The sequence below is a fragment of the Sorex araneus genome, chromosome X (genome assembly GCF_027595985.1).
Source record: "Sorex araneus isolate mSorAra2 chromosome X, mSorAra2.pri, whole genome shotgun sequence".
NCBI lineage: Eukaryota > Metazoa > Chordata > Mammalia > Eulipotyphla > Soricidae > Sorex > Sorex araneus.
Window position 1 is genome coordinate 303,375,230 of NC_073313.1, and position 23,517 is coordinate 303,398,746.

At 38.4% G+C, this 23,517-nt stretch overlaps 1 protein-coding gene across 1 annotated transcript in view; it reads left to right on the forward strand.

The window, feature by feature from the left end:
• Positions 1-23,517, forward strand: part of DNAH6 (dynein axonemal heavy chain 6) — a 210,701-nt gene that overhangs the window by 103,086 nt on the left and 84,098 nt on the right. Inside the window, exons 36-45 of the mRNA XM_055122229.1 lie at positions 1,599-1,781; positions 2,321-2,464; positions 5,549-5,770; positions 6,960-7,107; positions 9,103-9,260; positions 12,028-12,159; positions 15,662-15,833; positions 18,709-18,855; positions 20,197-20,270; positions 22,643-22,797. Of these exons, the coding sequence (XP_054978204.1) occupies positions 1,599-1,781; positions 2,321-2,464; positions 5,549-5,770; positions 6,960-7,107; positions 9,103-9,260; positions 12,028-12,159; positions 15,662-15,833; positions 18,709-18,855; positions 20,197-20,270; positions 22,643-22,797 (1,535 nt within the window). The remainder of the gene's footprint in view (positions 1-1,598; positions 1,782-2,320; positions 2,465-5,548; positions 5,771-6,959; positions 7,108-9,102; positions 9,261-12,027; positions 12,160-15,661; positions 15,834-18,708; positions 18,856-20,196; positions 20,271-22,642; positions 22,798-23,517) is intronic.

Consider the following 23,517-nt stretch of genomic DNA (forward strand, 5'->3'; position numbering starts at 1 on the left):
CTTATACTACCCAGCAGTGTCCAAATGTGTTCTGCTCCCTTCAGGTTCCCCAAAGACAGCTAGGGGAAGGAGGGAAGACTAAGAGACAGACAGACAGACAGACAGACAGATTTTCCAAAAGACTTGTTTTAATGAATGACACAAAGAAAGAAAAGACCATTTAATTTCATTTAAATTGTTTATTTTTAGATTTTAGGATCACCTTACACCTTTGAGAACCATTATTGTTTTAACACCTGCAGTGCTACTACACCATATCCACCACCAAAATGCCTGGATTCAACCACCATTAGCCCCATCCCTGCTTCCATACTCATGACACTGTACATTACAAGAGTATTGACCATATCTAAGAATTGTTTCCATCAAGAGTTGTTTAAGTCCTTACTAAGTTGACATAGTCCACAAATGAGTGAGATCATCAGATGTTTATTTATTCTTTTCTATCTCACTTTGCCTAGTCTATCTCCCTCTAAGTCTATCCAAGTTTTCTTTAGTCATAGTTGCATAGTATTTGATTGTGGATATATATACCACAAGCTTTTTACCCACTCATCTGTTATTGGGCTCTTGGGTTATTTTCAGATCTTGGCTATTTGTGAATAATGCTGCAATGAACAGTCATAAAGTTTAATTCAAAATGTATTTGAAGGCCTTGGTATCATCAGCAAAACTTTTCAGAATCAGATTCTAATGGGGAAAAATCAGAAATAAACAAATGAGACTACATTAGACTAAAAAGCTTCTGCATTGAGAAAGAAATGAGGCCTAACGTAGATACCACTGATTGGGAGAAAATATTCACCCATCACACATTGGATTAAAAACTAATATCCAATATATGTATAAGACATTTTACTGTCTGTTGTGTTGCCTTGATCTTCCAGTAAATTGTTGAATAGGAGTGATGAGGCTGCATTTCTTTTAAAATTGGGGGGAATTATTTGTTCTACTTACATAGATCTTTAATGTCTCATGCTTGGCTTTTTTTTTTCAGTGTTCTTAACTATGGAGACATCACTAATATAGAATACTGAGGGAAGTTTTCTTTAAGTGTTTTTTCTGAGTTGCAGAAAGTTTTTAAAATTCAATTTGTTCTAGGGCAAGAACATAGCTTATGCTTTGCTGTGGAAGCTCTTGATGCAATTCCCACCACCACAACAAAAAAAATCAATGAATCATATGTCTTGTGTTTTGTGTTGCCAGGGAATCAAATACAGGTTCTCAAATATGCAAAGCAAGTACTTTACCATTAAGGTACAGCCCCAGTCCTTGTTCTATATCTTAGGATGCTTGCACTCTTTAAAAGTTAAAGGAGATTGTAATCTACAGATCTGAACCAACCCATTTATAAATTTCATTACATATTTCATTTGGTCTTGTTAAGAATATTATTTGTTGGGGCTGGAGCGATAGCACAGCAGGTAGGGCATTTGCCTTGCACACGGCCGACCCGGGTTCGATTCCCAGCATCCCATATGGTCCCCTGAGCACCGCCAGGGGTAATTCCTGAGTGCAGAGCCAGGAGTGACCCCTGTGCATCGCCGGGTATGACCCAAAAAGCAAAAAAAAGTGAATGTTATTTGTTTTATTTTCAGCTTAATGAAGAAACTCAAGAATATATATTAAAACTATTCCAGCGTTATGTTGATGATGGCTTACATTTTGTTAACAAAAAATGTGTCCAAGCAATTCCACAAGTGGACATCAGCAAAGTTACTACCCTCTGTTGCTTAATGGAGTCTTTGATATTTTCAAAAGATGGAGTTAACCTGTCGATGGTACTAAGACTTTCTTACTGGTGTAATACAGGAAAATTAAAATGTATAGACACTTTGAAAAGAAATAATTTTTATGTAATATAATCATTTGATTTTCTAATAACTAATGGCAGTGAATAAATTCACAAAATCTCAAAGTTGGAAGGGGCTTTAGAGAACGTACAGTTGCTGTTCTCTAAATATTTAAAGTTCCTTCCAGTCTCTTATGTCCTATTATGTCTCTCTAGCTGTTGTTAAAATACCTAGAGGTAGGCAAAAAGAATTATAATAGTCAACTCAAAGAATATCTTGAGATTTTTCCCCCTTATACTCCTTCCCATTAATTTTCTAAAAGTATCTAGATATTGCTACTATTAAACTTGATCTGAACCTTTGAATAAAGTATAATAACACTAAGCCCTCTTATAAGTGCATGAATCTAAACAACAGAAAATAGACTATTTGCAATTTAGGATTCTTATTTTAGATAAATAACATAATAACATTCTAATATGAGATAAATAACATGAAATACTGAAATTTGTTCTGTATTCTTTCAGGAATCATCAAAACTGAATACTATACTCTGTCAGACTTTTGTATTCTCTTATCTATGGTCTTTAGGTGGAAATCTAGTTGAAAGCTACTGGGATTCTTTTGATACATTTATTAGAGCACAATTTGAGGATAATCCTGATTCCAGGGTAAGAGACAAATTTAGTTTTATTAAAATATGCAATTGGGAGGGGCTGGAACAATAACACAGCAGCTAGGGTGTTTGTCTTGCAGGAGGCCAACCCGGGTTTGATTCCCAGCATCCCATATGGTCCCCTGAGCACTGCCAGGAGTAATTCCTGAGTGGAAAGCCAGGAGTAACCCCTGTGCATCGCTGGGTGTGACACACAAAGAAAATGTAATTGGGAGAGCTCATATGCAGCACTCAAGGGTCCTGAGTCTCTTCCAGTGATTCCTGGCCAAGCAGGCTGCTGCTTCAACATGAGAGTCTAAGGATGGAGTAATACTTGCTCCCCGATGCTCCCCAGCATCCACCTAGGTCACTCTTGTGGTGATTGGGGGCCTTCAGAGCTACACATAGCATAGCTATGGGGCCATGTGGTCCTAGGAATCAAACCAGAATCAGACACATGCAGACCATGTGTCCTAACCCCTTATCTCTTTATCCCCTAAACTATGTATTTATTTTCAGTATAGTATGTAGCATATATAACATTCAAATTTTATTTAGAAATATATATTCATAGTACATAAATTTCCCAGTTTTTTGTGCAATGATACTCAATAACAGTAAGTGTATCTGCTATGCTAATTGCTAAATACCGTTCTCCTTAAAAAAGGAACCAAGCCTCCTTAGTAAGTAGTTGATCCAGAAAGGAAAGTACGAGCTTAGCCTACTACATCTATGTCATAAACAAAGAAGAACACAAAGAATGATGGAACATACCAGAACACAGGAGCAAGTTTGAAAGGACTGCCACTAGACAAATTTAGATGGATTTGAGTATCAAAATAAAGGATAGATTATTCATCAAGACCTTGAACAAACTAAAAACATGAGGATTTATACTTGTAATAAGACATGTGTGAATGAATTATAAATGACTATGAATAAAGGAGGAATTTGTCTTATGTAAGATACATACTAACCTGAAAAGGAAAACAGTAAAAGTTTAAAAAATCATTACTTTGCAAGCATTATAATAATGATTAATTTAAGAAAGAATTAATGAATACTAAAACTAGCAGGTCAGGTTTGATGAGAAACTATTCACATAATTTTATGTACCTCCTACAAATTACTGGTTAATTGCAAAGAAAAGAACTTAATTGCATCATTATAAAGAAACACTAGACTCTACCTTAGTTGAGATCTGTTTATCATAAGTGGTTGAGAAAAACCTATTCTTCCTAAGATGGTATATTGAGAAGGGCAAATGTTATTTCTGATGTGTTCCTTTCAGCATAGCCTAATTCTGAATAAGATAATATATTCTAGAATACCCAAAGTGATGAGCATTCTATAAAATAAATTTGATTATTTTCTCCAAAAATGGCAGTGGTGGCAAATAAAGTTGAAGAACTTTCCCAAGATAAAGATTAAACAGCTATAACTAAATATAAAGATTTGTCCTAGGTTGGATACCAGATGAGAAAAAATAGCTATAAATAACATTATTAAAACTACTGGCAGTATTGGAGTGTGGAAAGTACATAGGTACATAGGATAATAATATCACTGCTCAGTTTCCTGGGGTTTTATCATTGTACTCTAGTTATGTACAAAAATATCATCATTCTTTAAGAAAAATATACCCAAGTATTTATAGGCACTGTCTCTCATAGAAGAAAATAATAATAACAAACCACAGGCAGTAAAATGTAAGCTATCAAGATAAAAAATATTTGAGAGTTCTTTGTACTGTTGTTTGCATGTTCTGCATTAAATTGCACTAAAGTTAAAATTTACCATAAGAAAATAACTTCTTAAGTTATGAAGAGAAGGAATCAATGAATTTGAGCCCTGAGAAATAGAATCACCTAGTAGATATTAAATGCCATTGACCCTTCAAGGTTATTTTATCATAATTGAACATGGTTGGCTAAATTAAGAGCTACTAATATTTTGAGACAGAAACATATCTTGATCAAGAAAAAACAATCTGGGACCATTAGAGTACAGTAGAAGAGGGTCCAGATCATTCAGCATTCAGCATTCAACTCAAAAATATTCACTGAAAATATGTTACATCTTGGTAAGTACCATTTTGCATGCTGTGACCAAAGCAAGTAACCGAAATCCTTACCCTCACAAATCTCAAATTATACTGAAAAAGTTAGCAATAAGCAAATACACAAAACACCAGATGGCAATAACTACAATGATGAAAAAGGAATCAGAGTAAGGATGATAAAGAAAGCCAGGGTGCAGTATGTAGCAGTCAGGAAAGCTTTGCTAATAAGGTCATATTTGTATTTGCACAGAGTCCTGAAGACAGTCAAGGATTGAAAGGTTGTTTAGAGGGAAATAATTCCAGTCAGAAGAAAGAGTAAAACTGCAGAGCCTTGACTTGATAAGTAATTTGGTTGTTATTTTGAGCAACAGCAAGAGAAGTTCATAAAGGAAAGACCAAGTGGGAATGTGATAAGAAATGAGGGTAGACAGGAAGGGAGGGGAAGATGTTAGAGATTCTTATGTGTCAATATGAGGAGCTTGGCCCTTTCACTTGATGCCCCTACATGGATCTACCAGGTCACTGACGGCAGAGTCAGGTCTCATTCAGCACCTTACCTTTATATCGAGTACTATATTTAGCATCTGAATATGAAAAGAATTGAAAATGCTAAACAATTCTAACAAAGAATTTTAGTATAAATTGCATAAGGTTTTTTTTCATTTGCTGTATTGCAGGATTCTGTTTAAATAGATTTTTTAAAACTGCTTCTTAAGGGCCAGAGTGATAGTACAATGGGTAAGATGCTTGCCTTGCATGCAAGCCGACCCAGGTTCGATCCCTGGCATCCAATATGGTTCCCTGAGCCAATTATTCCACCCAGGAGTAATTCCTAGGTGGAGGGCCAGGAGTAACCTCTAAGCACAACTGAGTATGGCCCCAGAACAAACAAAAAATTAAAAAATAATAATAGAAGCTGCTCCTACGAAATAAAAATCTAAATTCATTCATGTTCTCGGATTTCCTTTGTTTCTTGGTGACTATCTCTATTGAGAGGTGTCAGTCCTATTGAAAGTGATTTTTCATTTCACTTTTCAGTTTCCCAATTCTGGAGATCTGTGGAGTGTTCACATGGACTTTGATACCAAACGACTGGATCCCTGGGAACGAATCATACCCACCTTCAAGTACAACCGAGATGTTCCCTTTTTTGAAATGCTTGTCCCCACAACTGACACAGTGCGCTTTGGCTATCTAATGGAAAAACTACTGGCAGTCAAACATTCAGTATTGTTCACTGGAACAACTGGAGTTGGTAAGGTAGGAGACCTACATCTAACAAGGTCTGTCCACTGATGACGGCATGGTTCATTGAAGAATATTAAGTTCCACAAATAATACATTATTTCCAGAGAGAACTTACTTCCCATCATAATCATATTTCTCAGGAGGAATATAACTATGTTAAATATATCGATCATAAGAATATGAAAATTCATGTAATGATGTGAAATATATGAATCTGGAGAACTCCAGTCTCTCTTTTTTTTTCCCATTGTTTTTGGGCCATACCTGGAGGTGGTCAGGGCTTACTCCTGACTCTCCCCTCAGGTATCACTCCTGGTGGACTCAGGATACCATATGGGTAACCAGGAATCAAACCTGTGTTGGCCATGTGCAAAGCTAGCACCCTACTTGCTGTACTGTCTCTCCAGATCCTAAAGATTTTTGGTTTCTTAATACCTACTTGCTGTGAATAAATCAGAGGACCCTGTGGATCAATATTAGGAAGTTTTATGTTGTATCCCTGGGAATTTGTGAGCCTGTCACTACACAGACTAGAGTAACTATTGGTCAGAGTGGATTATATCCCCAGTGGACTATAGATAACAATCAATATTTTCCTCCTGCATATTTATTTCTAGCTGATATGGCAGTGGTGCTGGATAAAAAGTATAGTCTTTTTTTTTTTTTGCTTTTTGGGTCACACCTGGCGATGCACAGGGGTTACTCCTGGCTCTGCACTCAGGAATTACCCCTGGCGGTGCTCAGGGGACCATATGGGATGCTGGGATTCGAACCCGGGTTGGCCGCGAGCAAGGCAAACGCCCTGCCCACTGTGCTATCGCTCCAGCCCCAAAAAGTATAGTCTTTTGGGATAAATTCTGTTTGTTTGGTCTTCCATATAAATGTAAATTCATTATTTATCTTCTAAAAAATTTCAAAAGAAATTTGGGTCCTTCTTCAATTCTTGCTATCAAATTTACTTGAATAATAACCAACATGAATTTTGGTATGAAACTAAAGTAAAGCTTGTCATAATAAAGTTGATTAATTATCTCTGATAGACATAATTAAGCAGAATCTGCAGGAAAAGATAGGCAGACACGATCTGGCTTTATCCTTTCTCCCTTCATCCTCTTTCTTCCTCATTGTGTTGCATTATTATTAATACAGATGGGAAAATATTATAGTGGATGTGGAATCAATTAGTATTTTTAATTTAAAGACTGTCATTGCAAAAGGATTGTTAAATAGAATTCAAGAATCATCTGGCTATGTTCCTGTTTACCTAAATTTTTCTGCTCAAACATCATCAATGAGAACACAGGAAATCATTGAATCAAAACTGGAAAGGAAAAGAAAAAATATTCTAGGTAAGAATGGTCATTTGATTTGTCTCATAAATTACTAGTTTAAACTTTAAAGTCATAAAACAGTGAATGTAATAAAATTATAATTGCATATTTCCTTTTCTTATTCAATTTTTTAAGATGGTCCTGCTGATGGGACTCTTTCCTATTCTATATATCTAGATAATTTCCTACTAGCAAATAAACCATTTGTTTCTATCATCACCTTAAATTCAGAGCATCTTCAATCTCCACTCTTCCATGGCTCTTTCTCTCTGCTCTTTCAAATCTGCATTGCATTTCCTTTGTTTAATAATAATAAACCTCTTAATTTTTTAAAAGTTTCTACATAGTGTCCCTTTATTTTTCCCCAGATTTATTGAGGCACTGTGATTTGCAATGCCGTTAGTGATAGCTTTGTGAATATGACATTCACCATATCCACTACCAGAGTCCATTCTTGCCTCCACTAATGTCCCAAGGCCTCCTATTATCCAGCTCCCCCAACTTTCCCCACCCTTGGAACCTCTATTCCATAGACCGTCTCTCCAGTTGTTGCCTTTGGGCCTTTGTTGTTCCCTTACTATGTTTTTCATACCCCATGTATGAGTGAGACCATTCTGTGCTTGTCTCTCTCCTCACTAACTTCACTCAGCCTGATTCCTCTAGTTCTATCCAGCAGGTAACAAGCCTGAAACTCTTTGTCAATCCATTTTTGTCAATGCTTTCATTTAGTCTTTATAGGATCTCACTCACTGTCCTTATTAACTATGTAGATGCTCAGTTTAATTTTCTAGACACTTGCAGTTATTTTTAGTTTGGTCCAATATAAAAGTCAAATTCAAAAATCCTAACTGAAAGTTCTTTCTCTCCTCTGTTATGAGCCAGCTTTGTGGCTTGACATGATGGAGGTGGAGAAGGGATCTCTGAGCGCTCTCTCTCTTCGCTCTAAGTGACTCTGGTATGCTAGGGTGGAGGAAGAGAAGGAAGGACATATGTTTCCCTCCTAGTGGCATGAAATAGGCCTCTGTACGGATTGTCCTTGCTCTCTGAGGCTGAATGCTTTCTGTGTGGCGAGCTTCCAAGAAGAGGCTCTGAATTTCTCCCAAAAGAGATTTTCACAGAGAAAGCACTGGCTTCGCCCCCTTGAAAGTTCTCTAGATGTTGGGAATAGGATATTCTCCCTCCATTTAGTCCCACAGTCCCGCAATACATTAGGAAGCATCTTCAGGTCTCAACTCACAGTCCTCTCCCAAGTCTTCCTCCCATCATCTATGGGGACTTGCTCCACAGAGCTGCCGGGTTCCCAGATGCTTCATGCCCCTCTCTCTTCCCTTTTTGCTGCTAGGGTAGGCACAGAGGAATGGATATCATTCTTCTGGTGTAAACTCACATCTCTCTGAGTGGTTCTGTTAGAGCCTCTCTGACTCCTTTCTTATGACTTGGCTACCAGGATCTAGGGAATAGAGTCAGGTACAGAGTCTACAGTTAACCTTGGGATTGTGCAGTGGAGGCCAGCAGGTGTAGAATCACCTCCTCTTCTCAAGCTGTTCATTTTGCTCTGTTAGCACTCATCCTTTCTTTTCTTTTCTGAGTGTGTCTGTTTAAGAAAGTCACATTCCTTGCTCCATGCCCAGAGGGTGGCATTGGCTGAGAAGAGTTGAGAACTAACTGGAAAGGCAACAAGGCAATGTAGTCTTGTAGCTCCTAGAACAAGGAGGACGGAGCACCTGACAAAGTGGGCTTCCAGGAACAGTCCACAGATCTCTGCAGGAGCCTGGATAAGGCCACTGAGAATCTCTGCTACTTTTTTGTGTTTGTTTTGATTTGTATACATATATTGTATATATGTATATATATTTAATTTTTGTTCCCTGAGTGATGGTATCTCACAAAAAGAAGAGTAGCATATTATGGCCTACAGGACATTCATTGAGCCCAAAATCTTGTCTAAGGTTTATCTTACATTTTCCAAGAGCAAGTCATAATTATTAAATTTCATTTATATTATCTCTCCAGGAGCACCTGGAAACAAACGAGTTGTGATTTTTGTCGATGATTTAAACATGCCCAGACTGGATCGCTATGGTTCTCAGCCTCCAATTGAATTACTTCGGCAGTACCAAGATTTTCATGGATTTTATGACAGAAGCAAACTCTTTTGGAAAGATATACAGGTGACTTTAGAAGTTAAATTACTTTTAATGTTGAAATCTAAACATCAAGAGGAAAATGGTATATTCTAGGATTGCCATAACAAAGTACCATAGATTAGGCAACTCAAACCACAGAAATTTATTTGCTCATGATTGTAATACAAAAGCAAAAGATCAGCAGGGTTGGTTTATTCTGAGGTTTCTCTCCTGGCCTTACAGCTTACATTCTCCCTTTCTCGTCTTCTTCATTTAGGGACACCAGTCATTCTAGATTAGGGCCCAGACTAGTGGCCAAATTTTATCTTAACTATCATTTGAAAGCAAATAAAGTTACAATATGAGACACTTGAGATTATTAATTTAACATATGATTGGTCAGGGGAGCATAAGTACTTAATTCAATGCAATATGTGACTTCAGTGTTTTTTTAATTTTTATTAGAGAATCACTGTGATGTACAGTTACAGACTTATGAACTTTTGTGTTTGTATTTCACTCATACAGTGATCATTTACCCATCCCTCTACCAGTGTCCATTCACCTCCACCAATGATCCCAGTATCCCTCTCACCACCCCCACCCCATCCCCACCCACCCAACCCTGCCTCTGTGGCAGGGCATTCTCTTTTGTTCTCTCTCCTTTTGGGTGTGGTAGCTTGCAATAGAGGTATTGAGTGCCCCCCATGTTTGGTCTATAGTCTACTTTCAGTTCGCATCTTCCAACCCAAATGGGTCCTCTCAACATCCTCTACTTGGTGTTCCCTTCTCTATCTGAGCTGCCTTTTCCCCCAGCATGTGAGGCCAGTTTCCAAGCTGTGGGGCAGACCTCCTGGTCCTTATCTCTACTACTCTTGGGTGTTAATCTCCCACTCTGTTATTTTATATTCCACAGATGAGTGCGATCTTTCTATGTCTGTCTCTCTCTTTCTGACTCATTTCACTTAACATGATGTTTTCCATGTTGATGCACTTACATGCAAACTTCATGACTTCATCTTTTCTAACAGCAGCATAGTATTCCATTGTGTAGATGTACCAAACATAATCCATCATATCAACAAAAGAAAAGAACCATATGATCATATCAATAGATGCAGAGAAAGCATTTGACAAAATCCAGCACCCATTTATGATGAAAACTTTCACCACAACGGGTATAAAAGGGACTTTCCTCAATATAGTCAAAGCCATCTACTAAGCCTACAGCAAGCATCATCTCCAATGGGGAAAGGCTAAGAGCCTTCCCTCTAAGATCAGGGACAAGACAAGGATGCCCACCCTCTCCACTTCTGTTCAATATAGTACTGGAAGTACTTGCAATAGCGGTTAGGCAAGAAAAAGGTATTAAAGGCATTCAGGTAGGAAAGGAAGAAATCAAGCTCTCACTATTTGCAGATGATATGATATTATACTTAGAGAACCCTAAAACCTCTACCAAGAAACTCTTAGAAACAATAAGTTTCAGTGGTTTTTTTTTATGTTGAATTAAGTTTCATCCATTCACAATGAGTTCTTTCTGTGCTTGATTCATGAGATATTGTCCCCACCAGTCAGGGAACTCAACTTCAAAGTGTGGACCGGCATGTATTTATAGAGTAGGATGATGAAGAGCGAGAGACAGGAGGAAACTGGGTGGGACTCGGCTGAAGATGAGAGGAAGCTTCCCAGGGGAGGTATAAAATCCAGATCGGGCTTCCCAGGCAGAGGGAAGGAAAGGGCAGCAGTGAATGCAGAACACTGTGATGGTGCGGAATAAAAGCAGCAAAGAGACAGACAATATAAAAACCAACCCCAAATGCCATCGTGCCATGACTAAGAATGTGGATTTATCTTCCCATTGAAAGGGAGGTACCCTCTGAAGAAAATGTTGTAGGAAGCACCCGTTGGCTACGGCAGAAGGATGGGCTAGAAAGGAAGTGAGAGCAGAGATAAATACAATTATTATGTGTGAATAGTTGATGAAAGTGTGACCAGAGGTGCCAGGAACATAGCTTTGTTCTTTTCTCAGGAGCAGTGATTCAATATGTATTTCAGCATTCCTGGTGGCTATAAAAAGCAGAACTGCCACAGGAGCCGAAATAGTAGTACCGAGGCCAGACGCTCATCTCGAACGCAGCTTACCCAGGTTCGACCCCTTGAACCAAAAATGGCACTTCCAGAAGTGATCCCTTAGTGCACAGCCAGGAGTAAACCCTGAGCACTGCTCACTTGCACCGCCACCCAGATTTTTAAACCCATAATCACTACAACAACAAGCACTGAACATTCCATTGGTTGAGTGAATATACTTTAACTTGTGATGCAAATTATTTTATTTTTTTAATTAAATTATTTCATGAGAGTACTAATACAAGCAAAAAAAAAAGGGAAGGGAGGTGGAGTAATAATAGAGTGGGTAGGGAGTTTGTCTTGCACATGGTCGGCCCCCAGCATCCCACATAGTCCCCTGAGAACCGCCAGGAGTAATTACTGAGTGCAAAGTCTGGAATCACCCCTGAGCATTGCCGGGTGTGACCCAAAAATGAAAAAAAAGCATACTATAAGGGAGATGAGTCAGCAAAGAGACCACGAGTGGCTGGCTTAACCCTCAAGAGCCTTGCTTTCTCATCTACAAAACAGAGGTAAAAAGAGTGAGTGTCTGGCTTATTGTGAGGGTTTCTGATAACGCACCAGAAGAACCTGGGGTACAGTGCTGGGATAAGTGAGTCCAAGTACTGCCGTTTGTATGGGCAAATCTCTTTCTTTGCTGGGCACCTGGGTGACCCACATGCATTTCTCTTCCACGCAGGACGTAACGATTGTGGCCGCGTGCGCACCTCCGGGTGGCGGCCGGAACCCGGTGACACCCCGCTTTCTCCGGCACTTCAGCATGCTGTGCCTGCCCATGCCCTCGGAGCACAGCCTGAAACAGATTTTCCAGGTGCGTGTGGATCTAAGAACAGCAAGCGGGGGGCTGGAGAAATAGCGCAGCGTGTAGGGCGTTTGCCTTGCAGGTGGCCGGCCTGGGTTCGAATCCCAGCATCCCATATGGTCCCCTGAGCACCGCCAGGAGTAATTCCTGAGTACATGAGCCAGAAGTAACCCCTGTGACCCAAAAAACAAACAAAAAAAAGAACAGCAAGCGGGAGAAAGGAAACATTTGCTCCAAGTCGCGATGAAAAGCACTGTTGTGTGTCTCTAGGCAACCATCCTTGTTCTTGCTGGGAAGAAGCCAGGCCTACAGCAGTCGCTGATGGACAGTAGCGTTACTGCCTCATGCGTCTCAGAGTCCTGGAAATACAGTATTGTTCAAACATAATTCCACCTTATGCTGCAGAGGTAGCACAGCAAGTAGGGCATTTGCCTTGCAGATGACTGACCAGGCTCTATCCCCAGCACCAGATATGTCTCCAGAACCCTGCCAGGAGTGATCCCTGAGCACAGAAGCAGGAGTAAGCCCTGAGTACAGTCAGGTGCAATCCAAAAACCACTATAACTTAAAAACTTGAATTTTAACCTCATCATAGCTAGAATGTAAATGAAATATTTAAGGAATGGAAATAATTATGGCAAAACTAAGAAATTGTTTAGTGAATTGGGGGGAAGGGGGGCGGAACACTGCATTGGCCTGGATTGGGGTAGTGAAACATATTCCTCAGTACCCAAGCAGACAGAATATTTTACCTATGGATGTCAAGGATTTTCTCTAAACTCATGGATCCCAAATTTCATTTCTAATCACAACCCAACTAAGCCTGAGTTCCCAGTCTACCTTTCTTGTCCTCTGTCATTGTACTGGAAGAGGAAAGTTTTGGAACAACCAGGAATTGAGGTAAAAGAAAGTAAGTTAAATTTGTTGTTAGCAACATGCACTGTCATAACACTGTTCATAGATTTGCTCAAGCGGGCCTCAGTAACGTCTCCATTGTGAGACTTGTTGTTACTGTTTTTGGCATAGTGAATACACCACAGGTAGCTTGCCAGGCTCTGCCATGCAGGCGAGATACTCTCGGTAGCTTGCCAGGCTCTCTGAGAGAGACAGAGGAATCGAGCCTGGGTTGGCCACATGCAAGGCAAACGCCCTACCTGCTGTGCTATCACTCCAGCTTGTTAGCAACATATGTGAATTAATTTATTTTTACATATAAAAGAAGCCTATGCATCTTAAATAATAAATAATAATTATCTTGTTCTGAGATAATCAATAAAATCATTTTACTTTCTCTATTAATTGAATTAACTAATCAGTGCAGTTAGTTAATTATCAGGTTAATTCACACTTACATGCAGGAAATATCCCACTAATAATAGGTCACAATTACACATATTTGAAGTTTAATTATGGGTAACTACTGCTTGAACCACAACTCATGCACATCTTAGTTTTTAAGTTACAGGAAATTTGTATATCAAAAAGATTTTCAATAAAAATTTACTTTAAAAGATATCTACAATAACTTGACAATAGATTATAATGGTTACAAATATGTGAGGTGGTAAATGTGTTAATTAACTCAGTGTGGGGAACTTATTTTTAACAATGTATAAAACCATCTCATTGGAATTTTTCAATTATATATCAGATAAAAGGTTATTAAAAAGTAATTTACTTTGAAAGAATATGCCTTAGTATATGCTCTATGATCTATACATCATATCAATATACTTCACCATACATTTTGTTTTCATAGCTATAACTAAACAGCTCACAGGTTTAATTGATACTGTTGTCACTATATTATGTTATTTCTAATTGGAAATATGTAATAGCAGTAATTGAGAATCAAAATCAACTCTATAAAATATGAATAATGCCAAAACATCCTTTCCCCAAACTGTGGAATTTTGATTCTTTTGTGTGCATGTTCTTAGCTGAAGTGTTTGAGATTTGCCAAATATGCCATGTAAGCCAGATCTTTAAGTAGAATACCAAGTGTGGCCCTCCCTCAGGAAATTCCATAATGATGTGATAATTTTTATTTATGGATACCAAGTTAACAACCCTTGCTCCACTTAGTCTAGCCGCATTTTTTGTACATTACTGTTTGTCGGACGTTGGTCTATCATTTTAAACAAGAGAGATAGCAGTCCTGTCTTCCTGAATCTTCTACCTTGGAAAAAAGTAATAAGCAAATGAATGGACTAGTATTACTATATTTGTATTTCTTTGTATGATAAAATAAACAAAAGTTGTTTTATTCCTATGATATGTAAAGTGCACATATAAATGTTCCTATGTTTGAGGATAGTCCTACTCAGAACACATGCCATGTAGAGAATGTTAGATTCTCTCTAGGGACCCAGGAAGGGTATGGCATAAAAGAGTCCTCATAAACTGCTAAAAGTCACAATCAACAGGATGTTTATTACAAGTGGGTACTTCCATTTATTTCCAAATATCTCATAGATAAGTTCCAAATGTAAAGTCACAGATAAGCATCGGTCTGAATTCTGCTGGCTTCTCCCTTAAGTAACTGCAAGGTTAACGATGATTTGAATTTATTTTTAAACCTATGATGACTTTCCCAAGCAACTAGACTGTGGCTAATTACATATGAGAAGGCTGGGGAGCAGTAAGAGACTGCTGGGAGGACTCTTATAAATTAGGTGGTCAGAAAAAGCTTCTCTGAAGAGATGACATAGAAACTAAAACACAAAGAAAGAACCTGCCAAGCAGAGTTTATGGATGAAGGTACTGAGAGAGAGCAAAGTATGTCTAGGTTCTCCAGGTGTCGATGACAGTTTCACTAGGACACAGTGAGGGACGACAAAAGGGAGATTGAGGTAAACAGGCTGGACAGCAGAGAGCTGGACTGCCAAGGGAGGGCAATTCACATAGTCAAAGGTGATGGAAGGGACGTCCGAGAGGAAACGGAGAAGTGAGTGGACGGGAAGTAAAGAAGCCCAGATGAAAGAGATTGGGGACTCGGATGAGGTGCTGTTAGGGCAGAAAAGGAAGCAGATGCATTGAGATACATTTTGTTCCCAATAGAGATTGTGTGAGAGAGAAACTAGATGTCAAGAGACTTCCAAATTCCTGATCTGAGCAAAGGATGAGGCCATATTGGTACAGGAAAACTGCTGGGGAAGTTCATAGTGAAGGATAATTTATACTTTCAATATGCATGAAAATGAAAGTCTGTAGAATTGTTCCACATTCAGCCATAAAAATTAGAAGCAGACTTCAGTTCATTTACATATGAGTCGGGGTCTCCCATATATAGCAGAGGGATAAATTACTTCAGAGTAAAGTCCTGCTAGTTCACAGGCCAGACATGGATGCTACTCAGGCATCACACTCAGAAAATAGGAGTGTGTCCATTCCAAGAATAAATAGTTCAGCTTTCTAGTTATTAGTAGAAAAGTTATAGTCAGTTGAGGATTTGAATGATATGTTTAGGGTAGTAATCAAACACTCTCTCATACGATGTTTCTGCTTCTAGGCCATCCTAAATGGCTTCCTGAGTGACTTCCCAACAGCTGTAAAACAAATGGCATCAAACATTGTAGAAGCCGCAGTTGAAATTTATAACAGGATGAGTGTTGATCTTCTGCCAACTCCAGCCAAGTCCCACTATGTCTTTAACTTGAGGGATTTATCTAAATGTGTACAAGGTAGTGTATTGAGCCCACACTGAGCCCTCCTTCTGTGGCCTGCTTGCTCCTCATTTCTGTTCATTCCCAAATCTCTCATTGACTTGTATGTATGTGGATGCATGTGGATTGTATGCATGTGGATGCCTATGAGTTGCCCAGAAATCCTGTCCCCATTCCTATTCAAGTACCCCCTCCAACCTCTCTCCCAATGACTTGATCACTTCCTAGCTTCCTTCAAACTGTCAGCATCCCATCCTCTCCCAGTTTTCACTCCCTGCTGATGAGAGACTGTTATATACTGAACGTGTGTTTTATACATATAATATATAATAATTATATATACACAATTATATACTTAGGATGTTCTGTTAATGATGCCTAATTCTAATTATAGTGTCACATAGAGTATATTATCAGTTTCTATGGTAATTTTATAGATGGTGATTTAAATAATTGATCCAGAAGTCTCATCTTCCAAGCTCCCCGCACCTTCCTCCCTCCTACTGAAGTGTCGGAGCTGTGCCTGCTCCCATAGGGACATGTTAGTGCCACGTTAAGCCCTGGGTCCCACGCCTTCCCTCCTGTTCTGCAGTTTTGCTCTTATAATTTCCACTTGTCTACTGCATCGTTAATGCTTTCTCTTCTATTGGCTCTTTCCTAACAGCACAGAAAATTCCCATCTTAAAAAATAATCCTCCTCACATTGTAGAATGTTTTGTTTCATTTTCAGTTTATATTGCATATAATAGTCCATTGAATAAATATATTTTATCTTGTTTACCCAAAAAAAAATTTTTTAATAAAAAAATAATAATTCTCCTAAGTCCTCTACCCAGCTGCTCCCAGGTGCCCTCACTTCCTGTTCCTCTAAGAGCCCTGAAAGAATAGCCTTCCCTCGCTCTCTCCACAGTGCTCTCTTCGGTGTACTCAAGCGAGATGTTGAATTGAGCTGTTTTGTCCAGGTTCCCCTCTCCCTCTGGCTAAATCCATTGGTCAGTTGTCAGAACACCTTCCCCTCTCCACAATGCTTGCGGGTTTTGCCCACTGGCCTGTCTCAGGAGCCCTCTGTAGTGACCCAGGGTGCTGCTCTCCTGGGCACCCTCCTTTCTCACTTGCCGCTGCTGCTGATGCCCTTGGCTGGCTCTTCCTTGGCTTTCCTCCCTCCAGCTGTCCCTGTGCTCAAACTGTCTATTTCCAGCGCTCTCTCCTCAAGAGATCTGACATAGGTCTCTTGCTTTCTTACATCTTTTCAAGTTTCCTTATAGACACTGTGATTTACAGTGTTGATAATGGCTCAGTTTCATCAAACATTCCAGCACCACACCCTCCACCATCGTCCTAGCATCCTCTCCACCCACCCACCCTCAGACCCCCCATGGTACTGTGCTTCCTCTTAAAGACCAGCTCTCAAGTGCTATTGCCCTTGAGTAATTGTCTCTATATTATGTTTCTTTATATCCCACATCTGAGGAAGCTCATTCTCTATCTGTCCCTCTCCTAACTCCACTCAGTGTGATACTCTCCAGAGTAATCCAGCTTCTTTTTTTTTTTCCTCTTTGGGTCACACCCAGTGATGCTCAGGGGTTATTCCTGGCTCTGCACTCAGGAATTACTCCTAGTGGTGCTTGGGGAATCATATAGGATGCCAGGGATTGAACCCAGGTCAACCACATGCAAGGCAAATGCCCTCGTGGCTGTACTATCGCTCTGGCCCCAACTCAGCTTCTTCTAAACAAACTCACTTAGATATCTAGTTAGACTTCTTAAATTCTGCACATCTGGGATGAAATTCTTGAGTTTATCTCTCCCCTCAGGTATGCTCCTACCTCAGTTAAGGGAACTGCAATTATTTTGTCAGCACAGGACCCTTAGAGCATCCTTGATTGTTCTTATTGCTGGATAATTCCCTCAAAATTTTTGATTACCTTCAAAATGTATGTCCCAAAAAACCCATTTCTCACTATTCCGTTCACTACCAGTCTGCCCCACTACCATTCCTCACCAGCATCTCTCTCTCTGTCTCTCTTCTCTTCTCTCTCTTCTCTGCTCCCCTCTCCTCTCTCTCGGGCTCTCTCTCCAGTTGCCCCCTGTCCCCCTCTCCTTTTTCCCACTACTCTTTTCTCCCCACCCACACACTTTTTTCTCTTTCCCTCTCCCTTTCTTACTTTCTTCTCTCCTCTCCTCACTTCTCCATGCCCTCTTCTGTTTTCGTAACGTCTAAAGCCCACATTTGCCCTCTCTGCAGCCAACAGTACACCCCTGCCCTTGAGACTGAGGTTCTTTGTGACCTCAACTCAGAGGTCTTCCAGCCTCACCTTCTCTCACTTTCCCCTTCACTAATGCTATTTCCTTGCTGCTTCTAACAAGGGGCCTACCCAGGGATATCTTAAACTGCTTCTATGTTCTTAAATAACTCATATGAACAGGACTCACTTTTTTCTGTTCATGTGTCACATTCCCAGTAAAACCTTTTCCTTTATGGAAGTTCCATTCATAGTACTACCTGAAATTATATCCTAGATATTCCTCTTTAAGTGTGTGTATATCTCTCTTCCTTCCAATGGGGTGTTGGTGCTGCAAGGACATTGTATAGTTCAGCACTGGATTCCTTGATCTTACACCATATCTGTAACTGAATGGATGGGTAGATGCCTAGGTGGATGGATGGATAGATGGATTAGTGGGTGGATGGGTACATGGGTGGATGGATAGATATCATAAAATGTCATAAGTGGGGAGAGGAAGTCCTTTGCATAATCCAGGCCAAGTCCTCATGTTCTTTTTACATAAGAACATTGGAACTAAGGGTTTTTCCTTAATTCCTAGATATTAACTATTCATAGATATTTCACAATTTTAGACTTAAACTGTTTTATTTTTCTTAAAAAAAAAGGCATCCTCCAATGTGACTCAGGAACAGTAAGAGAAGAAATTCAGATATTTAGACTCTTCTGCCATGAATGTCAAAGAGTCTTCCATGACCGTTTGATTAACAGTGAAGATAAGCACTATTTTCATGCTATTTTGACAGAAATGGCTAGTAAGTATCATGTTTATTTAGTTGTTTGGGGGTTTTTTGTTTTGTTTTGTTTTGTTTTTTGCTTTTTGGGTCACACCCGGTGATGCACAGGTGTTACTTACCCCTGGCTCATGCACTCAGAATTACTCCTGGCGGTGCTGGGGGACCATATGGGATGCTGGGAATCAAAGCTGGGTCAGCCGCGTGCAAGGCAAATGCCCTACCCTCTGTGCTATCGCTCCAGCCCCAGTTGTTCTTTTTTTAATTGAACAGGAATTTTAATTTCTATAAAGGAAAATTTAAATGAGCTTATTTAGAGTTAAGCAAAATGAAGTTTAATTTTCATGAGTAAAATACTTTTCCTTCAATGATTAAAATTATATGAAATATTAAGAAAATAATTACTGGGGCCAGAGTGATAATACAACAGATAGGGCATTGCCTTGCACATGGCCAACCCAGGTTTGATCTTCATCAAAACATATTGTCCCTCTAGTCCACCAGGAGTGATCCCTGAGCACACAGCCAGGAGTAAGTCCTGACTATTGCCAGGTGTGTTCCCCCACAAGAAAAAAGAAAAGAAGCACAAAAAGGAAACATTTTTTATTGAAATTCACCAAAGGTTAATATTTTAATTTGTATTTATCTTAAATAGACTAGAAAAAAATAAGAGAAATAGAGTATTACATATTGGGCACATTGGTGGTACAGAGGTGAGATATATGTGTATATCTAAACCACAAGGCCAATGCACTGTAAGCATGAGACCCAACCTACAACCTGCCAGGGAGGCAGACTGAGGACTTGGGGGGAAACGTACGGATATTGGTGAAGGGAAGACTGGTGATAGGATTGGCAACAATATTGTATGTCTGAAACTCTGTTATGAACAACTTTGCAAATCATAGCATCTTCATTTTTGTAGGTATGAATAAGACATTTAATAATATATTAATAAGATATTGTTACTATCATGTCGTTAAAAGTAGATATTTAACAAGATATCTATTATTATTTTTCAGAACATCTAAAATCTGGGGGATTGTTAACAAAACTAAAGTATGGTTTTGTTAGCATGACCTTTTTGTTTGTTTTTGGCCACACCTGTGGTGCTCAGAGGTTTTTCCTGGCTCTGAACTCAGGGATCACTCCTGGTGGGCTCAGGAGACCATATGGGATGTCAGGGATCAAACTCAAGTCAGCTGTGTGCAAAGCAAGTGCCCTACCTACCATACTGTGACTCTAGTTCCACATTTTATTCATTCTAATTAAGACTTCTAAATCATAGTTGATAATATTCTTCATGTTATCGTCCTAAAATACTGCATTAAACTTATCATATTAAAATTTATTTTTGAATAGATAAACATTTTGGAATTTCAATTGAACAGGAATATTTTTTGAATAAGCCCATCATATTTGGAGATTTCATAAAGGCAAGTATAATTTATTGACCCAACTACATTTGAAGTATTAACACATTTGCTATTCTCTAGCTTTGGTTCATATTCTACAAGAACTTTATATCTGTGAATATTAAAGATTTATCTGTGAATATTAAAGATCTAAGTCAGGTACTCAGAAACTCTGAAGCATAGGACATCAATTCCTATTTTGTAATCAAAGATTGTTAAGAGCTTAAACCATGACTATTTGACTGTGTTCTGTTTAGATGTGTTCTTTCATTTGCATTTCAAGGCAGAGTGGAATAGTATCACATAGAGATTCTTTGATCGATTATACCTAAAATATTTTAAAACTACCCCTTTGGTGAAAAAGATTGCTGACTCCTACAATCGTTTTGATAAGTTTGAATTGGGGAACAATGAGGGTACTCCATTTGGAAGAAAGCAAAAAGGTTTTTTTTTAAAAAAAGTTATTTTTATTTTTTTATTTTTTTAATTTAATAGTTTATTTTTAATTAGTGAGTCAACGTGAGGGTACAGTTACAGATTTATACATTTTTGTGCTCATGTTTCTCCCTTACAAAGTTTGATAACCCATCCCTTCACCAGTGCCCATTCTCTACCAAAAGTAAACCCAACATCCCTCTCCCCCCTCCCCAGTCCTGTCTCCCCCCACCCCACACTGCCACTATGGCAGGGTATTCCCTTTTGTTCTCTCTTTCTGATTAGGTGTTGTGGTTTGCAATAAAGGTGTTGAGTGGCCATTGTGTTCAGTCTCTAGTCTATATTGAAAGCAAAAAGGTTTTGTCTTGACTCAGAACTAAAATCCCTTTTCTTGTTTTTTGTGTAACTATTCAATGGCTGCTTAATGCTACCATTGATGAGAAATTTGATATCAGTAATGTCTTCTTCATTTCAGGGTAGTTCTTAATTAGTATCAAAATTTGTCTTCTACTAAGCACCTCAAGTCTGTCTTCCTTCCAGTAACACCTATACATGGGCCCTAGTTTTACTTCTAGACCTGCCTAGAAAATGCCTTTCATTTAACCATGCTGCCTATGTTGACAAAAACAAATTTTAAACAAACTTTTCTTCTGTTTGGGTACAATGTCTCTCCATTGTCCAAGAGGGGAGAGTCCACATCTGTTTTATTCACCATAAATCCCCAGCTCTCTACACCAAATTAGGAATACTGAAGTCTTTTCTCATGCAATTCCAGTTAAATAAACAATGTAAACAATATATGTCTATAATACCTCACGACTATGGTAACCCCTGACAGTAGAAATGTGAATAATTTATATGAAATATGGTTTTATTTAAATGTATTATTGAAAGAAAAGTCTTAAGTTGGTTTTCAGATAGCGCAAGTTTATTTCCTGTATATTTCTAATGGTACTATTATAAACTATTATTATCACTAATATCTAGTGATATTTTCTAGTAATATGATACTAATGCCTAGTTATGTTATTGATTTTTACTATTAGAGAATAGAGCACAGAATATGAACAGTTGAACTCTTCTTTTATACTGCCTATATGTATTTTAATCAAAGCTTCCACATGAAGATACCCCAAGAAGTTTCTATAGCAATTAAAATATACCATTATTGTATTCAACAGACAGTATAAAATTTCATTCTCAATGACTTTATATGACTACTACATGAAAAATGCCTATAATTCTGGCATGACTTTTATAATCATAGAAATCTTTTATGTAACAATATTCAATACATTTTGCTTTGCTGATGTCATTGTCCTAAAAGCAAGCATGTGAAACCAGAGCGTGATATAATAAGATAGATGTTTAAGCTACATCTCAATTCTAGTGTGAAATTTATTGAAAAAAAATCATTGGTAGTCCAATACCACTTAAAAGAAGTTAAATGAAGTTTTTTTAGTTATTCATGAAATTTTTAAATATCTTTAATTCTATTTCCTTGATTGTATAGTCCTGCTATTATAAGCCCTGTAAATTATTCACTGTATCACTGTCATCCATTGATCATTGGTTTGCTCAAGAGGGCACCAGTAACGTCTCCATTCGTCCTAACCCTGAGATTTTAGCAGCCTCTCTTTACTTGTCCTTCCCAACGGTACCGCATTGGAGGCTATTTCAGGGCCAGGAGAATGAGACCCATCATTGTTACTGTTTTTGACATATGTAATAAGCCACGAGGAGCTTGCCAGGCTCTGCCGTGTGGGCAGGATACTCTCAGTAACTTGCCAGGTTCTCCAAGAGGGAAAACTATTAAATCATTAGGTAGCAATATAAATTAAAATTTCTTCTCCTTAATTTGATTCATTTTATTGTTTGTGTACAAGTGTATATAGGTGTGTACATTTATATATCAGCACTGATACAGCTTGTTTCTTCTTCCATAAATTATCTTATAGTTTGGAGCAGATAAGAGTGATCGGATTTATGAAGACATGCCTGATCTAGACAAAATTGCAAATGTTCTTCAAGACTATCTTGATGATTATAACCTTGTAAATCCCAAAGAAGTAAAGTTGGTGTTCTTTCAAGATGCTATAGAACATGTTTCAAGGTATAGTCTATAAAATACCCAGTAGTGTATTAATCATAGTTTTTAAATTAAAAGGTAAGAGTTAATTTATGCAAAATTCCATCAACAGAATTTACTAGAATCCTAGACTGACAAAGATCTGTTAGCAAATATTGCTACAATATAAATGTTTTGATAAATTTTCAAAAGTATGGCATGAACATCTTTCTGTGAAATCTCAGGAATAACTATTTTTTCTTAAAAATCAAGATTGAGTTTATTTTAGATATCCTGTCTTAATACCCCCCTAAAAAAAGAAGGTTTGAGGTGGTTTGCAGAGAAACAGGGACAATATGACAAAGTTGCCATGTGTCTAAAGAAAGAGGAGTTTCAGTTTTCTTGGAAACATTAAATTCAGGGGTCATAAATTCACCTGTTCATGAGCCTCACACTGTCACAAGTCTCCTTTGAGAGAATCCATGATACATGTGGATCTAGCCTGAATATCTACTGTCCATTTTGAAGAAATCTGTGTCTTGTTGGACTATTCTTTTTGGTAGGATGCTAGTCACTAGAGGTTATTTTCTTTATTTATGAGAAAACTATACTTTGCATAGGATATTATGAAATTGTAGAAATTAAGATTCACACCTCTATATACATATAATTCTGAGCAGTCCTGCCGCTGAAGTTCCAGTGCCAACCCACTACCAAAAACCCACATTAGCTCATTCTTCCCACTCCTCCTTTTCTGTTTTTTGT